General features: G+C 38.0%; 1 protein-coding gene across 6 annotated transcripts in view; it reads right to left on the minus strand.

Moving 5' to 3' along the window:
* Nucleotides 1-944: 944 nt before the first annotated feature.
* The window catches only part of RHOBTB1 (Rho related BTB domain containing 1), a 55577-nt gene continuing 32769 nt past the window's right edge, over nt 945-23752 (minus strand). For 4 of the 6 annotated variants that reach the window (XM_042790881.1, XM_042790849.1, XM_042790862.1 and 1 more), the window contains 7 exons: nt 12961-13146; nt 10236-11203; nt 9693-9811; nt 7154-7304; nt 5329-5417; nt 3730-3835; nt 945-3233 (listed from right to left, as the gene is read on the minus strand). In XM_042790881.1, the coding sequence (XP_042646815.1) occupies nt 3064-3233; nt 3730-3835; nt 5329-5417; nt 7154-7304; nt 9693-9811; nt 10236-11203; nt 12961-13146 (1789 nt within the window). In that variant the 3' untranslated portion in view covers nt 945-3063. Of the gene's footprint in view, nt 3234-3729; nt 3836-5328; nt 5418-7153; nt 7305-9692; nt 9812-10235; nt 11204-12960; nt 13147-19123; nt 19180-23752 lie in introns of all 6 variants that reach the window. The other 2 variants (XM_042790871.1, XM_033004291.2) reach the window with 2 other exon arrangements.

Consider the following 23752-nt stretch of genomic DNA (forward strand, 5'->3'; position numbering starts at 1 on the left):
AATAGAAAAACACTGTTTCTAAGAAATAAGCTGAATGAGACTCCCCAGAAACAAAGGACATTTAACTTCTAAATGGCCATAATATTAAAAAAGAATGCCCTGAAGAGCAATGCTTCTGATTTACTCATTCCTTCCATGCTACTGGTTTTATCGTAATCAAGAGAAACATTTTTACATCTAATGCCACCACTTTTTCTGTTGAGTCCATTGCCTTTTCTAAGGGTAAGATCAAAGAAATAACATTTTGCTTCCAAAAATAAATGAGAGATATGCAACATTCTCATAAATCACCATGTCAAAAAAATGTACACTGTGTGCTGAATGTGCTTACTTTCAATGTCCTTGGCATTGCTTAACAGCTTTAAAAAAGTCCCAAACAGGGCAGTCTGTGCCTGGCATCTTGCAAAAATAATATTGAAAAGCACAAAATTTCTACCTCTATCAATTAAACAATCTATATTCAGGGGGGTAGTTGCTAAGAGTCTGCTAACAGGTAATGAGAGATTCTGTGTGATGGTTGACAACTAAGGCAGTGAGAAAGCAGAGAAAACAGTGTCTGTACAAAGTTTAGAGCATACTGAAAACCTTATGGACTTCCTGCTGTTTACCTGCATTTTTCCTCCCCATGTCTGTCATGACTAATTAGTTTCATGTCCCTTGGGTAATATCATGGTAATTAAATATCAGAAACCATGGGGAAAAGTGGCAAGATACTGTTAAATTGCATAGCAAAAAAGTAAGTGAAAAGCACCAACCTTCCACCATCATATACACTGTAGGATTTCCTTGTGACGTCCTCAACCATAAATTCTAATATACCCATGCAAGTATCAGTTCAGTAAAATTCAGTGAATGATACCACGACTGGATGCTTCCCAGGTGCACTAAAAAGGCTGATACCTAATGCAAAATTGGGAAGTTTCTTCAGAGAGCTGGGACACAACTGGTAACTAAACAGTTTTATTGACTTTTTTTGGCAAAATAAAAAACACAAAATAACCACCAAGATTAAAGGCCATAGACAGCATTAACCAAATGAACCAGCCACTTGGTTGTAGTAGCTGATAACTAGCACAACTGGATATTATTGCATATACCTCAGGTTCATTTATATATCCATTATAATTTGGCAAGATTACAATCATACAGTAGCTTTGGTTGTGTAAAACCTAGTAGCAATACTTACTCAAAATGTGACCGGTTAACATTTTATGACAACAGGTATTTATCTCATCTTAGTCTTGACATGTCTTCTCTCATTCATTCTTCTCCACCATATACAGTATCACTGTCCGAGAATTAAGGAGACATATTTGCAACCATCATTTATAGCCCTTCTTTATCACCCTATGGAGATGAATCCTATGGGGGTAGGAATCTGTCACTTGGCTTTCCTTACAAAAGTTTGTAGAGCAGCATCTCCTTCCATGCTGGGTGGCTCCTACCATCCTGTGGTAGCATCTGCCAAGAATTAGTCCATTCAGAACACAAATATGTAGAGGTGTATATGGCTTTCAGTCCAAAGCCTTTCCTGACCTACCGTACTGGGGTTTGACTGTACTGCCTTGCCTCTGAATACAGAAAAAAATACAAACAGCTTTTCACATTGGTCTGCTGAGCTGCCAGCACAAAACAATATTAACGAACCTAATACACAATACTACCTTGGTTACAGAGTTGTGCCTGAGATACTGTACAGGATTGCATGTGTATGTTCTACAGTCTATGTATTTTAGTTTTGGTCATTTAAAAAATGCTCTCATCCTTACGTAATCTAGTGTAACACTGCAGCTTTAGAGTGATGGTTGATAGAAGTCATAAACACACAGGCTATTTGAAAATACTGGAGGCTTTTTTTTTCTTGAACTGCTTGTGCAGAATTCCTGCCTTTCTGCCATCATTTTGTCCCCAGCTTTCCGGGAATACCCACTTTCAGGTGAAATATACAATCTACTTTAAAATAACGTAACATTTTGGGTTCTACCTGGGAAAAGCTGTAAAACAATTTGGATCAAACTGAAGTGATCTTCTGAGTGAAGACCCTTCTTCGTTTACAAAATGCTGTAGCACTACGTAACTCCTACTTGTTTTTGCAGCCCTTTCATTTGCTTGCCCTGAAGCGAAAAGGAATTCGGCATGAGGAATGGCTGCGTGGTTAAGATCCCACTGAACAAGGTAACTGCCATGCAGTAATTCAAATGCAAGCAGTGTAACTGCTTTTTGTATTCAGATCCATACTTGTATAAGGATATAAATTAATAAGCCCTTCTAAATGATTTTAGAAATATTCTCTTTGATCTAGACATATAAAACCTCTGAATACTTAGAATCACTAGATTTCACATGGCCCACACAGTCATAATTATTTGCACTTACATGGCAAATATTAGAAATACATTTTCCTGCAGTTGAACAGGTAATTATACTGTCTATTATTCAGCTGAGCAAAGATCAAGCACTCTATATCTTGCAGTTATCGGATCTTATTCTAAACCCTTTACTTTAGAAAGGGGAAATAACCATCTAGTTATATTACCAGTGCACAGTACTTAAGTTTAAAAAAGACAACCTATACTAGGCAACTAGATTTTTTCCTAAGATGACTTTTTATTAGATACCCTAAAAGCGATCCCTTATGACTGAAGATTGTCTATTTCACTGTACTCGCATAGTAAAAATAGTTAAAATCTAATTACAAAGCTGCTACATGGTTATTTTGTGGTCTGTAAAAGAAAACAGTATCCAGAATTTTATCTGAACAAAATACACCAGACAGTATAAAAATATTTCCCAACGGGAGATTGAAACCTTAATGCTGGATTTTTTTTTTTTTTGTATAAAAAGAAATGTAATAATGGTAGACATTTATCTGCTTACTAGCCAAAAATATACATATGACTTTGAGGAGCTGTTCCAGGCTCGCTTTCAGTGAGCTTGTGCTTTTGATCCTAGCAATAATAAATGCACATGTGGAACGTTTCCTGAAAACCTGAACTACATCTTATTTCTAACAGTAAGACTAATTCCTTACACTGGCTATGGATTTCCACTTATTTGCTTTGTTCAGGCAACTACAGCAGAGGAATTCCAGAAGCACCACTTCCGCTTTGAATGGTGTTTATTCAGTGCAACATCTTCCTTTTCTCGTTCTTTTTTAACTCGCTGGTAGTGATCTTCTTCCTTTAAATACCACACAGGTGGCCAGCGATGCCTCTCAAAATATTCTTGATTATCTGATGAAAAAGAAACAATCAAAAAGCCCCCAAACAAGCCAGTAAGACACATGAATCCCAGAAATGTCTGCAAAAAGCTATGCCACTAGAGATTTATCCAATCTCTATGCTAGCTGGCTTATCGTGGATTCCCCCAGTTTCCTCATATTCCTTACTTACAGGGTGAAAAGACTTTGAAAGCAGTTCCACTCAAGAGGCCTTAGTCCACCAAAAAGTGTAAAAAAGCAAGCCCTTTACAAAGTGTATTTTTCATCGTGGAGCCTGACTTAGCATCACTGAAAAAGATACAGAACATAGTACTTGCCCAGGAATCAGACTAATCATTATGACCTTTCTTTACATATAAGAAGAATTTATGAGTGCTACTCAAGATAGCACAGATGATCGGTCTCATTGCTTAGCTAGCTGAGCTCGTCTTTGTCTTCATGTTTAATTAGCTGGGTGGGGAGAAAGAAGGGGAAACCTCATGAAAACTGGGGAGGAAGGTTGCCCATACCTGAAGATTTAGCTTTGATTTCCTTGCGAAATTTAGAGCAAACGCTGTTGTAATTGGTGCAGATGTAGTGCAAGCACCAAGCTGCCAGCTGGTTAGCATTGTGAAACTGTAAAGAAAACAAAGAGCTTATTATTTTCCTGAAGTTATCATTCATTTTGCAGCCCCAGTTAACAGCTAGAGCTAGAGTGGTCCCCAGCGGACTGTATCTGGCAGCACTCTCCCAAGCACACAGGGGAGCTCTGGAGGCTGAAGTGGCCTCTAGATGCCATAGACCTTCTTGCACAATTCTGCTGGACCTACCAGTGGCCCAAAAGGCTCACGAATAGGTGCTTAGTGTGCACAGCATCTGGCAAACTGCATTCAGTCCCACCCAGGATCTGAAGCCAAGGCATGCTGGACCTGAATTTTCTGGCACGATTGTACTGGTCATATGTCAATCTCAGTTACTGCAAACCCTGCTCTGAAGTAGTTCCCTGGAGAGCTATGCTCACTGACAGAATTCAAGCATTAGTGAATGCCCAACACAAAATCTTGTAGAAGCTTCCTACAGTCATAAGGAAGTACGGCTATAATGTAAGTCAGGTTGTACAGCATGTGTATCTATTTTGGCATTCTGACTGTTTTCTGTGATCTTCTCTGCTTATAAACACATCGTACCAATGTAGGTACTGGGCAGAGAGGATATCCTAACAGTAGTTAAACATATTATTTTTGTCTTGAACCAGGAGAAAACAAAAAAAAAAAGGAAAAAACACCCTTCATAAAATTGAAATTAAGTGAGCTGCCTTTTCTCGTAAGGGGTTCAGTTCTGATTTTACAACAGCCTTATAGGTATTGCAAGAGAGGGACTTGAAAGCAGCTGCAGGAAGTCTTGCATGGTAGACAGTTTGTGCTGTATTTCAGTGCTACTTAAACTCCAGACTTCAAGCTGAGCTGCAGCCAGACTCATCATTCGTGTGAAATTAAGAATAATTCAATTTAAAAAACATTTTGGCTTGTACTGCTGTATCAGGGATACTGCTGTAGCACTCCTTTTGGAAAACAGAGGCATGCAGTTTAACTGCAAGCTGGGAGAACTCTCTTTTCATGGTTTCTGGGACTCAAGAAATATTGAAATGTGTTTGAACATAAAGTAGTAATAACAGACTTGACAATTAGACTGGCTCAGAATACAAAAAATTTTACCTTTGCAATATAGGTTTAAATATGTCTGCAAGAACTGAATTGAACGGAACCCAAGAATCAGTCAACATTACAAAGCTGAACAGGTTCATTACATTATATTTCTATTTACTGAAACAGGGCCATGAGAATGTGGATCTTGAAAGCTCCACAGTCGAGAAAAACTAAAATATATTCTTGAAAGACGACTCCTCCCAGATTAGTTCAGAGATGAAACATCTATATTTAAATAATGTAAAAAGTTTTTTAAAAGTAAAAAAAAACCTTTACAGTAGAAGATAAAACTAAATTTTATTGTCAGTCACTCTCAGAACTACAGACTTTGAGGCACTTAGATGCAAGGCTCAGAATGAGTGAGGTGCTAAAAGCAAGTCCTGCGGTTGGCCAGAATATCTTTTAAAAACAATGCACACTGACCTGAGCCAATTCTAAACAGGATAGTACTTCTCCATCTATTGCAATGCCGCTCATGGAGGCTTTTGTCAGCTCTTGTACTGTACGCTGTTCTGTGAGAGGAGAAAACTCATCACTCATGTGGGAAACAGTCATATTTCAAGGTCAGATCATGCACAAGTAACAGAACCAAGAAGGCATGTTCTCCCTCCTTCTAGTGTTAACTCCAAGCATTTATGCAAGTGGCACATTCATCCGAGATATCATAAGCAACTTCAGATTTGGGTGAAGTCAAATTCTGGCGTTTAGAGTTGTGGCTGGAGATTCTGCATCACAGGGATAAACTGTCTTGCTCCAGTGGAGCACAGTCTATATGAGGATTTGTCCCTTTGCCTCAGCCCAAACTATTTATTTCTGGTTTCACACACAATTACTCTCTCTCTCTTACAGAAATCAAGCCTGTAATTAATAACCACTTATAGAAGGACAAAGTTCAGCAGCCACCAGTCCCTTTCTGGCAGAATGGGTGGGTGCAATATTCAACATAAATTAGAAATATGGATCAGCTGTCTCTTTTGGGTAATACAGAAGCAATAGTCAAGTTTTGAGGCAGCAGCGCACTTGCCATTGCACTGTGGATTTACTGATGAGTATATACCCACAGCACTGACATAGAAAAGTTCACTTCAGGCTGTTTCTTCAGATTCTCAGATTAGTTGTTCCTAGGATCTAGATGAAGGCTGACAAGCTCCCTCAAAAGTCACTTCAGTTCAAAAGTCTCCTTAAACCTTTCCTAGAAACATAAACCTCTTAGAGGTTTGAGTGTTTCTTGGGAAATGTTGTCAGCTGATTTGATTCTGCTGGGTCCAGTTGTTGGCAGTAGCCATTGGAATAAAAAATATTTCATCAAGAATTAAATAGAATGAACTATTCTTAACAGTATACGTATATTTATGCTGCAACTACTTAAAAGAATAATCAAGACTACAGTTAAAAAGTGTGTATCAAATCAGGCGATAAAGATTTGGTCTGTCAGAACTAGTGAGGACAAGGTACAGTCTTGATGCACAACTGAAGGCGAGATAGGATTTGGAATGTGATTAAATTTTTCCTAAACGTTGTCCTGTAAATAGCTTTGCATCATCTGCATCTAGGTTTTGGCCGTGGCCATGTCTTCAGAACAATGCCAAGTTAAATACATAGAGAGAAACAAACAAACAACGCCTCCCCCCTCCCCCCAGAGGTCTGGGGTGCATATGGATTTAATTTTAAAACTAAGCAGTATCCTATCCTGTATTTTTTCTCTAAATATGTGATAGAGAAGTTTTTGTTCCTGAAATGAGGGTTGAATCCTCATGTGTATAGCAAAATATCCCAGTTCTCATCTGGGCAGTGAAAAGGGATCCGGACAACGTTTCTGAAAAACATGATCATCTAGATCAGTTCTGAACTGGCTAAGTTACTCTCTTTGAATAGAAATGTATAATGGAGCACTTCATTCATAATGTAATGGAAAGCAAGGGTCATCCTGTTTTCAGCTAAATTAACAACAACAAAGCAGATATTACAAACATTGTATCAATGCTAAAGAGAAGGTTTACTCTGTTTTTAAAGCACAGAATACTTCTGTGTTCTGAGCTGGTTTAGCACAAAAAGAAAGAAGGCAAAAGACAGGCAAATAGATTTTTCCAAGTGAAAATTACTATCTGTATTACAATATTCTTTTCAGAAAAAAAAAAAAATAATATTTTCCCAGACACTCAAGAAAATCCTGTGCATTCCAAACCCATTAAAACATGTTTCAGCCATTGCAGAAGACACTGCGTTGGACAAGGCCACAAATTCTTACCTGCCAGCGCAACCAGGTGAGGAAGGCAAAACCTGTTTGCCAATGCAATTAACTCAAGTGTATCCAGTTCGTGGCTGGAGGACAGTTGCTTGGTATACAAGTAATCTAAAACCGCTTGCATGGAAGTCTTGTTTATGTTGGGAAGAACTACCTGGAAAAGATATTTAAGAGAATAGTCTCTAATAATTAAGGAATTTTCATATAGAGGCCATATTTCACTTCTGTCACTTTGCTGGACTGTCTCTTTTTCTCTTCAAGTCATTTTAGAAATGCAGGGAAAATATTTCTCTAAAAAGAAATTTCCCATTAAAGTTCAAGAAGCTGGAGGTACACATACCTCCAGAGTCAGATCCTTTGCCAGTTTACATATAAGCAGCTCAGTACCAAGTTGCTGGAATTGGATCCACATCAAACAGTGAATCTATTCAATGCTTTCTAGCCTGGATATGGACAGCTATGCAGGATACATAAAAGCCACTGAGCACTTCTCAAGCCAAACCTCCCTTGGTAGACTTCTTGAGGAATGCAATCTATCTTGCTCCTGGCAAGGGATATTCTGAGGATTCTGAGAATAACAGAAACCAAAGGATAACAAGAAACCCACCCCTCTCCATCTGTTTATAAATAACCAGATTATCCAAATAAATGATGGTTAGGAAGGCACTGAGAACTGAAGAAATGAGGCAAAGAAAACGTAAACCATTTCTGCCACACACATGTAATTAGCACAACCACCACATAATGAAACTACCAAGGCTTGGATGAGAGCTATCTGATTTCTTGCCAGCACAACCCTAACTCCATTTCACTGTGGGGAAGCCTAAAAGAAGAGGGGGGAGAATTAGAAAACCTCACTGTAACCTATCACTGTCGCATCTAGACTACAGTTTCCACGCGTGATCGCTCCTTCAGAGATTCTTGCAGGGCTCAAAGTTGTGGCAGGTAAGTCTGCTTCCAATACCCAAGCTAGTCTATCCCATTAATTCAGCAATTAATCATGTACATCTTCATAACTGAAGAAAGGCTGGCACTGAAGAATGCACTGTGGTATTCTGGAGAACTTGCAGTAAAAAAAATTGCAGATCAGAAAAACAGCATTGAAATTACGATGAAGAATTAAATGTACATGCAACTTAATCTGACCGCTTGGAAGCAGTCAGTGTGTACTGCCTGCTAGATGGGGGGTTAATTGTTGTCACGTAGCTGGTTGCTAACCTTCGAGAGCCTGTGAATTTTCCTTTCTGCTCTGCCTGGATGGGTGGGATTCAAACCCAGATCTGTTGGTGCTAAAGCATGAACCTCTTACGCATTATCAGCCACCCTGGGAAGTAGCTCAGTTCTCCAAGTAAGAGGAACTAGTTGTGCAACTCATTAACTATTGATGTATTTTTGTTAGTGCAGAGAACAGTAAATTCAGTGAATGAGTTTATAAAATGTTGTGTCCCAAATACAGAAAAAGTAGTAGGTAAAAAGAGGGTGGTTTGATTTTTTGTAAGCAGTCAAAAGAAACCAATCAATTCATATCTACCTATATTTTAAAGCTTCCAAAAGCATGACTGAATGCTTTAAACTCTACAAAATGGAAGCTAAATATTTTAAATTGGAAAGACTGTTAAGTTAATCATTAAAAATAGGCTGGTAGAAAATAAATGTATGTTCTTCATTGCCAAATGTTGCTTACTAGAATCAAACCATGTATTTTTAATGAACCACTTGTTGAGCTTGCCTATGGGAAAGGAATTATGTTTACAGCTGTATTAAAAGAAGCAAGAAAAATCTAAGTAGAACACAATCTTCCAGAATACTAAACACAAAAAGCTTGAACTCCTCATATGAGCAAGACCCATAAGTATGGAAAGGAACAAGAAAATAAAAATAAAAACCTGGGTACGAATAAGACACAAGATAAACATATTAGCAGAACACTTAGATTTTGAAAAATAGATCATGAAGGCACCCGAAACTACAAGGCTTTTGCTGCAAAATCTTAATTTAAAACATTGAGATGTTTTATACCGTAATTCATACCTGCTTTACCCAAGAGGACAAGATGATGCACTAGAGAATCTGAGCTTAGTTTCTACTGAAGCACTGTGAAGCCAGCTCCCTTTTCTAGTTTAACACTCCATGGTCTTGAACCCTTTTTCCCTTTAATTCCTTCATCAATGTTCATACCCCGAGAATGCTTTGTAATGCTTCTGATTGTATAAATATATATTCACACAACTTTAAAACTTAAAGAAATTCACAAATTCATATTTAATTCCTCCTCCCTCCTCCCCTCTAATATTTTAGAGGATTTCAGGTTGAAACACATGCTCCAGCACTGGAGGAAGTCACATGCTTTGCAGAAAACATGTTATCTTCTTAGGCATCCTAATTTAATGCCTTAAGAAGAAAAGCATCCCAGGTCTGCAAGGGAAGAATAAAGAATCATTTCAGGGATTATTGCAACCCCTGAAATAGATACATAATGATGCTTCCATCACCCTAAATCCATCAGACGTTATAAGCGAAATGGACAAAAATGGACAAATACCTCACTGTTTGAGCTTTCAATAAATGATCCTCCAAACATAGCAGACATCCATTCACAGCTACAGATTAGCAGTGGCTTGTGGGCATTTATGGTTCCGTCATCCAATTTAAATGTCACATCTGCCATGGGAACAAAGAAACAGGCATGCTGCTAGTCTGCATTTAAAGAGAAACTGTGTCTCAAGGATGTACATTTCACATGCATGTTGTTAACCAAGGACTTCTTTCACTTCTTACAACCCCCACCCCAAAGATAACAGTAAGGTTTTATACAGTTCAATAAAAAACCTCTCTTAAAAAGGAGATACTGGACGTTCAACACTTTGGAAACTTGGCTCACTTATTTAAAAGCTTCTGTGTAGATTTTGAGAAATTAAACTGCAAAATCCTGCATTGGAACAGTTGGCCTTGAGTAACACTATAAACTTGGGCTCATCCCTCCTCTCAGAACAATGTAAGCTGTCACACTTCTTGAAGTCTGTAAAGTGACAGTAACCTGAATGAGAAAAGAGTGCTTTTCCTGTTAAAGCATGTATTTACTTACCAGAAAATGTCCCTTTGCAAAGGCACTCTTTTATCCGATTAGCTTTCCTGACATGAAATGCTTTAGTAATCTCTTGATTCATGAAGGCTTCTTTATTCATAATATTCTCCACCATCATTCGTAAATCAAATACTTCCAAGATTTCAGCAATCTGAGCCAGTCTCGTGAGATCTTTTTCATTTTCATCCAGTTGCCCTGTGTATAAAAACTGCAAAACAGTTTTAAAAGGTCCAGCCTGCACAGATGAATCCATTTTTACCACAATTACAGGACATGTCCTATTCGAGACAGGATTCACTTGCATTTCCTTATGCACACTAACAAACCCCTTACCCCAGGATGACAGAGATCTTGCTGCAGAATTTGTTTCACCAGGTTCGAGTTCTAACATATTTAAAGAGTCAGTACTTTCTGGTGGGGGAATTTTAACATCAGCAGATGTCAAGGATGTCTCATCACCATCACTAATTGTCTCAGGATGACTTGTCAGAACATCCTTATTTGTATTTTCATTATTACACTGTGTTTCATCCAAGTCTGGACTTTCCTCACATTCCATTAAGAAAAGGTCATAAAACTTTGAAGAGGAGGTAGCTAGGTAAATCTTGTGAGCAAAAATGTAGTCCTGCTCCTGGAGAACAAACATAACATCTGCACACAGTGGGCTGTCCAATAAATATCCAGCTTCATTCATGCCTGGCACGGGACACTCTGGAATTCTGATAACTGGAGGAGGGGCTTTTGGAGGTAGGAACGGAGCCTGAAGCAAAGGTTTTTGGACCTTCTTCAAATGAGATTTCCAGAACTGCAGGTGTCTTCTGGAGATCAGGGCAGCTCTAATTGCATTGTCAAACACATCTTTAATCCCAAACTGGTCAAATACACTGGTTTCATAATATGGTATCCCAAGTTCCTTGGCAACCTCTCTGCCTCTTTCTGGTGGCAGAATGTCTCCTCTTTTTATTGGCCTAGGGTTAAACAAAAAATAAGCCTTCTCATACACAACAATCATCACAAAGTTACTCCAGAAAGCATGGAATTTTACAAAATGTCTCAGCACCAATTCTGAGATAAATATAATTCAGAGGAAACAAAACATAAAATTAAGCCCACAAAGCCCTTTGGAAACCTACAGCAGCGACTCCAGAGTTTTAGAATAGCACATACTTGTAATTTTGTTTAAGTTTGGTAGTGTCTTTGCAATGTTACTAAAAATATATAGAAATCATTTTGACAAAATGGAGCAAGCTGCCTCTCTTTTAAAGGGAAATTTACAGTAAAAAAGTTGATGGGATTGTTGAGAACTTCCGTTCTTTAAAAAAACCTCCTAACATCCCTTTCTACTCAGATATTCTATCAGTATCTTTCTTTGTATCCATCATTTAAACTCAAATTAAAATTCTCATGGCATAGAAATGCCACAAAGACAGCTAAATATGAAACGAGAAGTATTTCTTAAGCTTATGCTTTTTAAAGAAAATCACAGTAGCCTATGATAAAAGTGTAACCGAACACACACTTCAAGAGATGGGCCTGATTTGGCTGTAGAAGCATTATGTGGGAACTCATGAATTTCCAGAACAGCTCTAGCACACGACATGGGGTAAACAAACCAGACAAACATTCTGGGCTAGGATCCATTTTTGCAACAAAAAAAATAATCTCACCAGAAGACATGACCCAACAATGCCTTCTCTGAGCATACCATATTGGGCAGACACAAGCTGGCACAGACTTATCACACTCCAGACAACAGCTTGCTTTAGTTGCCAGCTAATAGTCAGTTCAGGTGGCAGAAGTCTGTGCTAGACATTCAGAGTACTGATTCAAACCTTATTAATGGTGAAATCAAAAAGGAAGATTAGGGCAGAAGAAGAATTTTGAGTTTTGAAAAAACATTTCCTTTTAGAGAGTCAAACAAAAAGCCCACTCTACCCACACAGTGAAGAAAAGTTTAATAAACAAACCAACCTACGAAAATCATTGCTGAGAATTTGAATGCAATGCAACGCCACATTTTTTAAGAGCTCATGAAACATTAATTCAATCCCTTCACAGAAATTTGTTGTCTGAATACAGTCTTTAATTACATGATCATGGATAATATTTCCATGAGTCTGGTCTCATTCAAATTTACATAAAAGGAGGAAATTAGAAGTGAGCAGGTAATTGCGAGACTGTCTTCCCCGAACATGTGAATGCTTGTCTTTTGAATCTAGGAAAAGCAAATTTTTTCCAGAATGACCCAAAACACTCTTTTAATCTCAGAATTTTAAAAAAATTAATTTGCAACCACTGTATTTTCTGCCATGATCTAGGATTAAAATTACAAAAAAAAAAAAATAAATTGAGAATTAAAAAAACTCAAGTGGAATTTGTCAGTTTAAAACAGCACCTGACAGTAGTGACAGGATAGGACATGATACACATGTTCAGGTGGAGAAAGACATATAAGAAAACCTCCAGTAATCACTATTAGCTCTACATTATCACAGTGTTCAGGCACCCAATCAAGTTTTCATTGTCCAATGTGCAAAAATATTGTGGGAAACATCTAATTGTGTGTGTTAAAGAACTAATCATCTCAGACAACAGAGTTAAAAAGAAAGCAGCACATATATTCTCCTTTTACAAAAAAAAGGAAACTAGGGTCTATCATTTCTCTTTCAAAAGTACTGTATCTAACTACCAAGGTGATTTTTAAAAATTTTTGCTAAAACTTTACCTTGCCAAAGGCCGTCTGGCTCTGTTAACAGCCTCAAGATCTGCGTAGCGGAGATCTAGTTGGCAGCCCACCAGAATGACAGGTGTGCGAGGACAGAAGTGCTTGATTTCTTGATACCACATTGTTTTCACATGATTCAGGGAATTAGGATTAGCAATTGAAAAGCACAGAACAACTACATCAGACCTAGAAAGGCAACAAGAAAATATCCAATTAAAACCCAGCAAACATGCTTTCTGCTGCAGATCCACCTATATTCACCACTCCAGCTTAAAGCTACTCCACTCTACACTTTGAAAAATGTGCTGACACCCAGATGTCAGAATACATGTTGTTCGTGCAGAGGTTTGATGGAAGCTACACATTTCACCACAAAAGCATGGGAGCACAAAGCCACATACCTAGGAAGCACTGTCCCTCTACGCGGAGAGATGATCCCTGCATGTATGAACAGAGCACCAAGAACAGAAGTACAGCTTGCTATTCTTTACTTTTACACTACAGTTACTCACAGGCTGCCACTGCTCAAGAAATAATTCTGCTGAATGGACACTTAAATTGCAAGGCAAAGATCACTGGCGCTTAGGAATTAAGAAAGGAGTTATGCAAACCTTCAGAACAGTCACACAGGCAGACACAGATTACTTCTGAACTTGTCATGAAGAAATACCTGCACTGCACCATTTTAGATACTGAGGTGCTCTCCTTTGCAATGTACTTTGCACAGCAATTCTCTAACATCTTTAACAAATAACCTGTTAAAAGGGCAAATTACTGCAGAATGACTACTTCTACAATATAAGCAAAACCAAACATTACAATGAAAACAAGGTCAGTAAAATGTAGAATAATGGCTTAAATCAGAGTAAGCATGACAACATTTGCAGGCTTTTGAAGGTTTTAAGAAAATAAAAAGTACTTCACTAAATAAACTTGCTTTATAAATTGTAAGTATGAGGATTAAGGTTGACAGTTCATCCACTAAACCACCACCTAACTCTTGTCAGAGCTAGCATCCTAAGGCAGAGAAATGCTTGAATACTTGTCATAGGGCATTCCTAACTTGGGGCAATTTCATTGTTTATAAACTAGGGTGGGATGTTACAAAGCAGTTCTCAAGATCTTGAGTCTCTCGTGGGGAAGAAAAAAAAAAAGAAAAGAAGGGAAAAAAAAAAGTTGAATTGAAACTCTTAAGAAAAAATGAGGGGAAGGGACTTTTTGGGGATGCAACTTATCGCTATGGAGTTGTCAGCAGGAAAGCTCCACAATACCATGTCTACCTCATTTCCGTTATTTAATTTAGCACAAATGTGTTGTGTCTGCAGTTTGTGTAATGTATAGAGCAGCAGCAGTGAATCTTAACATTCACCTTTTAAATAATGAAATACCTCCTCAGTACTGCTGCTTTCTACATTTTACTGAGGCCACAGATATATGCAGCAAGACTGCTTCTAAAGATAGCTGCCCACAATACAGGTACTGATGTGAGCATAAATTTAATGCAAGGGAAATGATCCTGCTCCAAGTTTGTATCTTATATAAACTGCAACACATCTGTCATATCTAGAAACAAGGCCTTTTCAAACTGTAAAGTTATCTACTAAATAACAGAGTGGTAAGCAGCTAATACACTGGTCTTCTACATAACGGAGGCAAACACCCTTTAAACTCAAACTTGCTTTATTCAAGGTCACTTCTGAGCAAAACTTAGGCTCCAGCAGACATTTGCTTAGCTCCCAGAAAGGAGAAATCAACGTACAGCTAATATTAAAAAAAAAAAAAAAAATGTGCTGCACATATTCAAATCTGGTCAATTGTTGTTTAATTCAAGATCACCAGGACTGCTGGAGAGGCAAGCGTTGGCTGTGTGGCTGGTCCTAGCTATAACTAAGCATCTTAGAGAGACAGACTGTCTTGTGTCCTTCAGAAATTAATACCTGAGCCAAGTAATTGCAGTCACGAGTATCCAGCCCTCCTGACTCTATAAACCACGAGACACACATCACTTCTCTCAGAAAACCAAAAGGAAACAGAGCTCCAGAAGATCACAGGCAGGAGATGACAACAGCTCCCCCAGGGCGCTGCTGCTGACTGATGCTGGGCTGGCCACAGAGCTGGGCTCCTGAGAAGAGTCAGTGATGAGCAGTTTCCTCGGCCAGGCCAGGCTCAGGCTATCTAGCAGACTGGCCCCAGCACAGCCCTGCATGTGTTACAGCCCTTGCCAGGGCAGTCTCACGTTTCTGTGACTGAGCTGCATGTGGCTCTTGAGCAGCTCATCACTTCTGACCTTCCCTGGCAACTAAAAAACTGAGATGGGGAAAGCTGGTTTCTTTATTCATAACTCACAATACACGTAGCATTGCACTAACAGGACATTTCCATCTTACTGCCTTCTGAATGAAGTGAAAAAACAGAGTAAAGAGGTAAAAAAAAGTGATTTGCTTATTATTTGCCCTGTGTTAAAACCTGGACTTCCCCATAAAATTAATACCCCGAGGGTTCTGTACTGAACAGAAATAAATATATGGTCCTGTGCCATAAACAGGACGGATGGGAAATCACCGGGTAGTGACAGAGTTCACATGCTGAACCATCACCACAGCTGGGTCTTCTAGCCAACAGAATATATCCACCTTATCATAATAAATTAAGTTTTCATACAGGTCAGAAGCATGATTTGCAGTATTAGTACAATTGAAGACAGTAATATATAAGAAAGATTAACTGTCTACATAGGACTGTGAACATTTGGGGAAAACAGTCCTTTGGAAACTTTAATTAAAATACCTACAATTCCTTTTAATGTCAAAGACACATTTACAACTTGCTAACCTCCCAGTATAAAGTTTGGTTTGACATTTATTCATGAAAGCCAGAATCTGTCAGGTTAAAATAATGCATTAATATTTTGCAAACATTAAAAATTGACCTATGTTGTTTTAATATTCTCAGGGAACATAAAAGTATAGGATTAAAAAAAAAAAAAAAAGAAATTATTGCCATTTTTGTGCAGTTTGGTTAGTTGGAAAACAAGAAAGGATGAATCCAGTCTAATACTGCTTTTTTCTTTCTCTCTGCAGCAATATATTCACAAATAGAAGCTTCTATTTTTCTAAAAAAGAAATTTCATAACCATTTCTCAGAAAAATTCAGGAATTATTCAAGAAACATTTCCATAGACTTGAATATCAGAAAGTGCTTTAGAACTTTTCCATCACATTCCCCCTAGAGCACCATCCAACTGAGATGGGCAATAGATAAGGCACTGTGCATCCACTTTTGTTAAATACAACAGAAGTGTATGATTACAGTTACAGCACATATTGATGTTTGATACAGAAGTACCACAAGAAACAAAGATATGTATTACACATAACTCTGCAAAGAGAAACGGTCACTTGGATATCCAACACACTGTCTTGTAGATTCAGTGGTACATGTTGGAAACGCATAACCAATTTATTTTTACATTCTGTTTTTCATAGGTTTACCAGAAGAAATTGTGAATCATCTGCTCTTATTATTTGAAACATCTGAACATACTTAAGTATCACCAAAACTCAGAACTTCTGTGTGACTTGCTCTAGTGTGTGACCAACCACCAGGGAAATGCTCTGCATCACCAATGCAAGAAAGCAGGTTTCTTTCTACTCACTGGGGCTCCAAACAGGGGAGAACACAATGTACGTGTGTGAGACTTGGCAGGTGAAAAAGGGGGACGTGTTCTCTCAGCTGTAGGCAAATCAACCACCACGCATGTTTGTCACCTCCTGGCTGACCAGACTCCCGCACTGAAGTCTCACCATTAAAATGTAAAAGCAGCATAAGAGTACTTCAGATGCTCCCCTTGGAGTCGCAGAAGTAATTCTTAATGCCAAACATACACATCTGAAGTCAGCCCAGTTTGGTCTAAACATAGCTACAGACTTCCTATAGGATGCTCCTGCAGGCAAAAAAAGAACCTTACCACCATTTCAAGAAGCAACCCATCTACCTAATGTAGGTATTACCGCAATGCATTCAGTGATATTTTTCCCAGACTTGAATAAGAAGAACTTTTGATGGAAGCAACTACTCCTTTTTAGACTTCAGAGAATGAAAAGAAACCCCCAAGACAACCAAATCCCTGGCGGGAATCAGCACATGGTGTGCTGCCACTCTGTGAGCTCCTGGTGTGTGAGTTAGGAACTGTGTCAGATGTACAGAGAGCAGTCCAAGTCACTGCCAAAAAGCAAGCAGTATAGCACTGACAAAGACAAGACAACTTCAAATGACCAACCTCAAGCTTCAGCAGTAGTCAAGCTACAGGTAATCACTGTAACCAGCTGGAAGTTACTCTGCAATAACTACAATGAGGAACTCGTGAAGTGAGGGATAAAAAGCAGTATATTAGGGGGGAACAAAGCAGTATATTAGCTATGTAACAAGCCTTTCTGATGGAGCTGTTAGAAGCAGCAGAGAAGTTAATGTTTTCTAACTGGAGCTGTTTTGTGTAACAGAGCACTCCATTGGTTTGGGACTGAGATTCTGAAAGACTCATCTGCTTATATGCTGTGTGTGTTCCAGATCTGGTGTAATGAGCTGCACTGCAGATGTACCTACGCACCCCACTGCTGATCCATCTCTCAAGGAGAAACAGCCATGTATTTTCCATCTTCGCTAGTGCTCTTATTTTAGACACAAATTCAAGGAAAAAGCAATATTAAATGATATCTCATATATTCAGTGGCAAATGTGTTTAAAAGTTTAATGTTTCATAGTCTGAATCTAGAGTTATAAACTGTAGTGCTGGCTGCAGATATGCTAACAGGGGTTTATGTCTCAGTAAAGAAATAGGCTGCCTTCTGCATTACCTAGGAAGAAGTTGTTCCCTCTAGTTCATAATTTAAAAGTTACTGGGAAAAACTGCTGCTTGTAAAAACCACTGGTCATGTGTAAGGGGTATTATTTGCCATACAGTCAAGGAATAATACTCTTGAGCTTGGAAAGGGGAAGAAATAAAGCTGTGAGGAATACAGAATATGAAGAGATGTCTCTGGTCTGGAAATCAATGCAGGGAGTGGGAAAGAGGAAAAAGAGGAAGACTGAACTGTATTGCCATGCTATCTTATTTTTCTAGAGGACAAGTCAAAAGTATGTATTTTCTTCTAGAGAGCTTAAACAAGACCCAAGAGTTAAATCTGACAGAATCAGTTTAAGGATAGACAAATTATATTTTGGTTGACAAGAAGTCTGTTGCATATATTTAATAAAATCAAACTTTAAGAATAGACTGGGGGGGAGGGAAAAAAAAAAACCAGTGGATTTCTCTTATTATAGTCTTTATTTTTCCCTACTTTTAGATATTAGCTTTCTCTGAGAAGCAAGGTTGAAGTAAGGGAGACTATTAGAATTTTACAGAGCAAACAATTTGGTAGAGGTTCATGCAAATTGTTAGACTCTCTTGACTTTACCAGAACAGTTAATCCTTAGACATTTATTTGTCAATAAAAAGTTGTTTTCCTTTTACTCCTTTCATCCTCATTTCCCTCCCCGCCCCCCATTCCACAGAGACCTGCATCACAGCTGAACTTATCCTATTTGAGACCAGAATTTGACAAGAGCTATCTCTAGTGTCCACCTGCGTAGTCCTTCCACCACCTGAAAGGAAAGATTGTATAGGACAGCAGCCTAACTGCAAATAGCAGCTCCCAAATTCCCAAATACAGTAGGATCAGGCAGTAGATGGCCATCTAAGAATTGAAAATCTTGTTTATGGCTGAACAAAACCCTGCTACATCTCCATGTCAATCCAGATACATTTTGAAGAGAGAGATTCACTCAGTTATACAACATTTTTCATGCATGCATCTCACTGAGGTGAAAAAAAAATTGTGCAGATAAGCAAGGCTGATAACGTTTTAAGTGGACTCAGTTTTTAGTAAATGCAGTTGCAGCCATTACATGAAATGAGAAGAAATTCATTAAGTGACTGGTGAGCATAACAAAATGACCTGAAGACACAGGACTTATGTGCACACACTCAGAACAGATGAGAGGCTAGGAAAACTAAAATGCAGGGGGTGCCTGGCATATGAAGAACTGAAGATATCCAGGTAAGGCAGGGCAAGACCATGCAGTGCCCTGGATGTGAGCAGGAGAATCAATTAGTTCTATACTTTACCGACAGCAGTGAAGCTTCTTAAGTACTGGTGTAATGTGCGAAACTGTCAAAATGCCCTGAAATATATTCAGATTTTGTGGTAAGTAGCATGCAGATCTACTTCTAAAATTTCTGTAATGTCATTTTTAGTAGGAAACAACAGTAATAATAATAATTTAAAAAGCTACTTTTATGAAAATTACATATTTCAAGACTGTGCTTCAAAAGTGGAAAGCGTTTTCCTATATATTCCACATAAATAATACATCATTCTTAAATGTCAAGCATTTAAAAATCTCTTCTAATTCCTTTCAGGTACTCATGGGAAAACAGTGGTGCATTTACAGAGAATGACAAAAAATGTTTTGATATCACAAAGGATGATTAAAATATCTCATTTTCCACTGCAGAAATGTGTAAGAGTTACTCTTACTGTAGAAATGCCTGACCAGCAATAGTGCTGAAAGAATGGCAGTCGTGTGGAACAGTGTAACAAGAATAAAACAGTTTTATTTTTAATTTCAAAGACTGCGTACACAGTATTGGAATTTGCTTCATTTTATTGCTTGCTGTAAGAAGTAAATTCACCCATAATTCTAGTTCAGCATTTACATATGAAAAATCCCATCTTAGTGCTAAATAGAACTTTGCAGTTGAAACAGGCTGCCTGCAAGGTACCTGAGCATGATTCTGGACCAAATTTTGCCAGTAGACTAAGTAAAACTCTCTTTGGAGTCAGGTATGTTTGCAGTGTACACATCCACCATCAGCATACCAATACACGCCTTTTTCCTTTCTCTGTAGCAGAAATCTCAATTACTGCATTTTTAATGCAGGAACAAAAATTCAGTGATAAATAGAATCCTAGAGATAGTTAATTGAGGCTGAAATACTGAAATATTCCGCATATTACATGCAAAGTCAGGGTTTATAAAAGTAAGACACAAAGCCTGAACACCAAAAGGACAAAAGAAAATGATAGAGTAAGAGAAGGTACAGGGCTAGCTGGGCTACATCTGATCAACTCAGGGCAAACACCAAAGCTCACAATATCATACAAAGGGCCTGATAAGAATATAGCTAAAAATGCTTTTGTAAGACATATCAGCTGTCTGCTGTCTCCAGACAGCAATCAGAAAATAAAATAATGAGAAATAAATTAACAACAGAGAAACCAGAAACAGGGAAAGGTGTGCTTTTCAAGCTTGTTTTCTGTTATTGTAAGAGGTCAACTTACAAATGAGAACTACGTGCTATCTCTCCACAGAGAACCAACTAACTTTCATCAGAGATACTGTGGAAGAATAAATGAAAGAAGAAATGAACGCTTTCTTTACTCCTGGCCCCATCCCTTAAAAAAACCCAGAAACCAATGGTTAATCAGAAAAACATATTGAGTTTAAAAGAAGAAGAGATTTAGTTAAAACATCATTTGAAGCAATATGTTTATAAGAAAAAATTATTTCAAGGTCAGGGAGGGAGGTAAAGATGGAAAAGAAAAAAAAAAAATAACAGAAAAGAAAAAGGAAGATCCAAAGCTAGGTCCCAAAATTTAGTAAAACCATAATTCTTTACAGGTGTTGATGAAGAACACAGATAGGAAGCCAGGGACAAGACAAAGAGGGAGGTAAAAATCCAGAGAAGATGAAAGAATGATAGGGTTTGGTTTGCATCCAGTACGAGAGTGACTTCTGAAGTCACAGAAGACATGAAAACTGAACATTAACAGATGCTAGATGCATCTCTTTCTCTGGGAAGAAAACCAAATAAAATATTTTTCACTTTCTTTGTGCTATCACTAAAACCAACCTCTTCCTCTTTGTTTTTATTTAAAAAAACTGTCAAGTAATTTTAACTGGCAAGTTTATGTCACAAAGTTATTGATAAGAACTGTTTAAAACAGTTATAACCGTTTGTGCAGAGTGGTTTTCATATTCTGACATACGTATGAGGAAATCCAGACTGAGATCCTATCACCTAGCACTTACTCACAAAGAAATAATTCACTAAGATCAAGATTTTGATGAAAAGTCACTTCCCAGGTTTCGCATTTCCAAAAGACTTTGATATTGCCTTGCAGGTCTTTTAGGATAGAGCTCAGATGCTCTCTTTTCTACCCAGCCACTCAGCCACTAACTTAGGAGAGCAAGGAAAATTGAAAATTATGTAATACCACAATTAACATTTGATAAATACTTTTTCACTCCAGTGAAGTAAGGCTCAAAGTATTACAGGTGTGTCTCTATTACAGGTAGATTACATATACATCGAGTTGAGCCTCAGACCCCACCAACAGTCACTTGGCACATACCTTTTTAAAGAAAGAAGGATTCCTAACATCAATTTCATAACAACCTCTTTCTACTCACAATATGGAACCACAGTGGGATGCAGAGAAGAAAAGTAGTACATCTGCATTAATTTTACTAGTGTAAGTATATAAAGCACATACCTTCCCATCGACTGAGTGAAAAAACCTCAAATGTTAATGTAGATAATGAAAGAAGAAAAAACTAGTGCCTACACACGCCACATCAGAATAAAATTACTTGAGAGCTATCTCTGAACTTCTCTGTTTTTTCTGGGGCTGATCTGAGTCAAACGCAAAAGAGAATAAAAATCATAACAAATATATAAAAACCTCCCATATTTTACAGGAGGGAGCTCTTCAGGATTGCTTGATGAACAACCAGAATAGCTTATAAACCACTGTAAAGTAGATGGAGGGGCTCACAAATTTTGGTATATGAAGTTGATTCAAAGGTACGGCATATCACTTTTTGTGGCAGCAAAACATAGCAAAAGGAACAGAAAGCAAAATAACCCTAAAGAGATTGGTGGGACAAACATCAGTGATAAACCCCTATTCTCACGGACCCTTTTCAGCAGCATTCAGAAGGTATATTTCTATGGATTCAATTACATTAGAGTAACTGGTTAAGGGAATTGTAATCACACAGAAAAAGACGAATGCATGTGTTCCTCTGTGTACATACAATACCCACAAGGCTTATGAAATCCATTCACAACAGAGGAAATGCTCTAAACATATTTTAAGAGGCACTGTCAGCAGTCTCACAGCAAGGCTCATTCACATTTGTAAGTCACGAGGAAAAAGCTGTTTTCTGTCCATGCTGTATGAACAGATTTTGTTTGGTCTACAGCTCATACTTAAGTTGCAAGTAAATAAATCATCCTAGCTGAATTAGCTGACAAACCACATCCATGGTATTGAAAATAAATATTTGATTGGGACTGAATTAACTCTGCAGATTTGTGCTCATGTTTACACATATTAGAGATGCATGTATAAAAAAACCTAGAATACGTAGGATATTAATCAAGGTGGGGCGGGGGGGGGGGGGAAGAGGAGGCAAGAGTTAAAAAAAGTGCAAGCCAGTCTTTTCCCCATTTTGCTTTTAGAATTATTTTGAACGCGATGATATGTTGACACTCTCATTCAAAACCAGATTGGACAGGAGGATAGAGCATAGTGAATCCTGACAAGTTGAAATGTAAATTAAGATGTTTTCATGTCTTTACACAAGCGATTTTGTGCCTTCCAGGGAAACTGGTACATAATAACAACTTGGGCTTTATATGAAGTTCCCACCTTATTTGCAGGCTTAGAGAATACAATAGCAATGATACTAGATTATTATTAAACGAAGAGGTGACTAGGAGCTGGCAATCAATACGCTAATCATAACAGACATTGTCATTTTACAACATTTTGGAACAATTTTGCATCAAATGAAACTCTGTGGGACAATATCAACAAATGATTGTTTGGCATCACACGGTATCGAAGCTGAACTGAACAGGGCACTTCCAAAACTAAAGCACACACTCTAGTTTAGGGAAAAAAGTAATGCTATAAACTTGCAGCAAATATTTCCACGAGTCCCTCCAGCCACACGCCCCCTCCCTCCCTTGAGCTGTCAGGAACTGTTTCCCAAAGCTCCTGGAGGACTGTGATTATTAAACTAAACATCACACAGCAAAATGCAAGCTGGATCTCACTCTCCATACTCCCATTTTAGTAGGCAGTAGAAACATTAACTATTCCGTCCTTAGTGGCATTCAAATACGTTTCTCTCTTTCTGTCATACAAAAATAGTGGAAAACACATTCCTTTGGTCATTCTCCTTTCATGTTTCTATCTGTGAAAAATAAAGAATTAAGAAGGATTTATCTTTGCTGCAAGTCCTATTAACTTTTCACCCTGTCATCTATAGCATAATCTATTTATGTAACATTTTGTAAAACTGTAGGAAACAATCTTTTCCAATGAGCAACAAGTGAATTAATGATGTGCTGGTTCTTGTTACACTATGTTTAGGACAATTAGAGGTCTTGGCCAAACATCTGGCTGAAATAAACCTTCCCCTGCGCAAGGGGCATATGCATAAAAAATTTTTGAAGGGAACCAAAGGGTTATATGATCCTTCAGACAATTAGAAACATGGTGCATTTGTAGGTGTAGCCTTGAGCAGTTTGGCATGACTTTTACTATACTGCAAGATTTGACTCAACTGTGAGTAGACTGTAGTTCAATGTACAGAGGTGATTTAAAATCAATTCCCATAAATGTGAACATTCAGTATTGGAAATCTCTTTTTAAAATGCTAAAATAGATAAAATACTAAA

This window comes from Tyto alba, unplaced genomic scaffold (assembly GCF_018691265.1).
Source record: "Tyto alba isolate M040663 unplaced genomic scaffold, T.alba_DEE_v4.0 Super-Scaffold_1, whole genome shotgun sequence".
Classification (NCBI taxonomy): domain Eukaryota; kingdom Metazoa; phylum Chordata; class Aves; order Strigiformes; family Tytonidae; genus Tyto; species Tyto alba.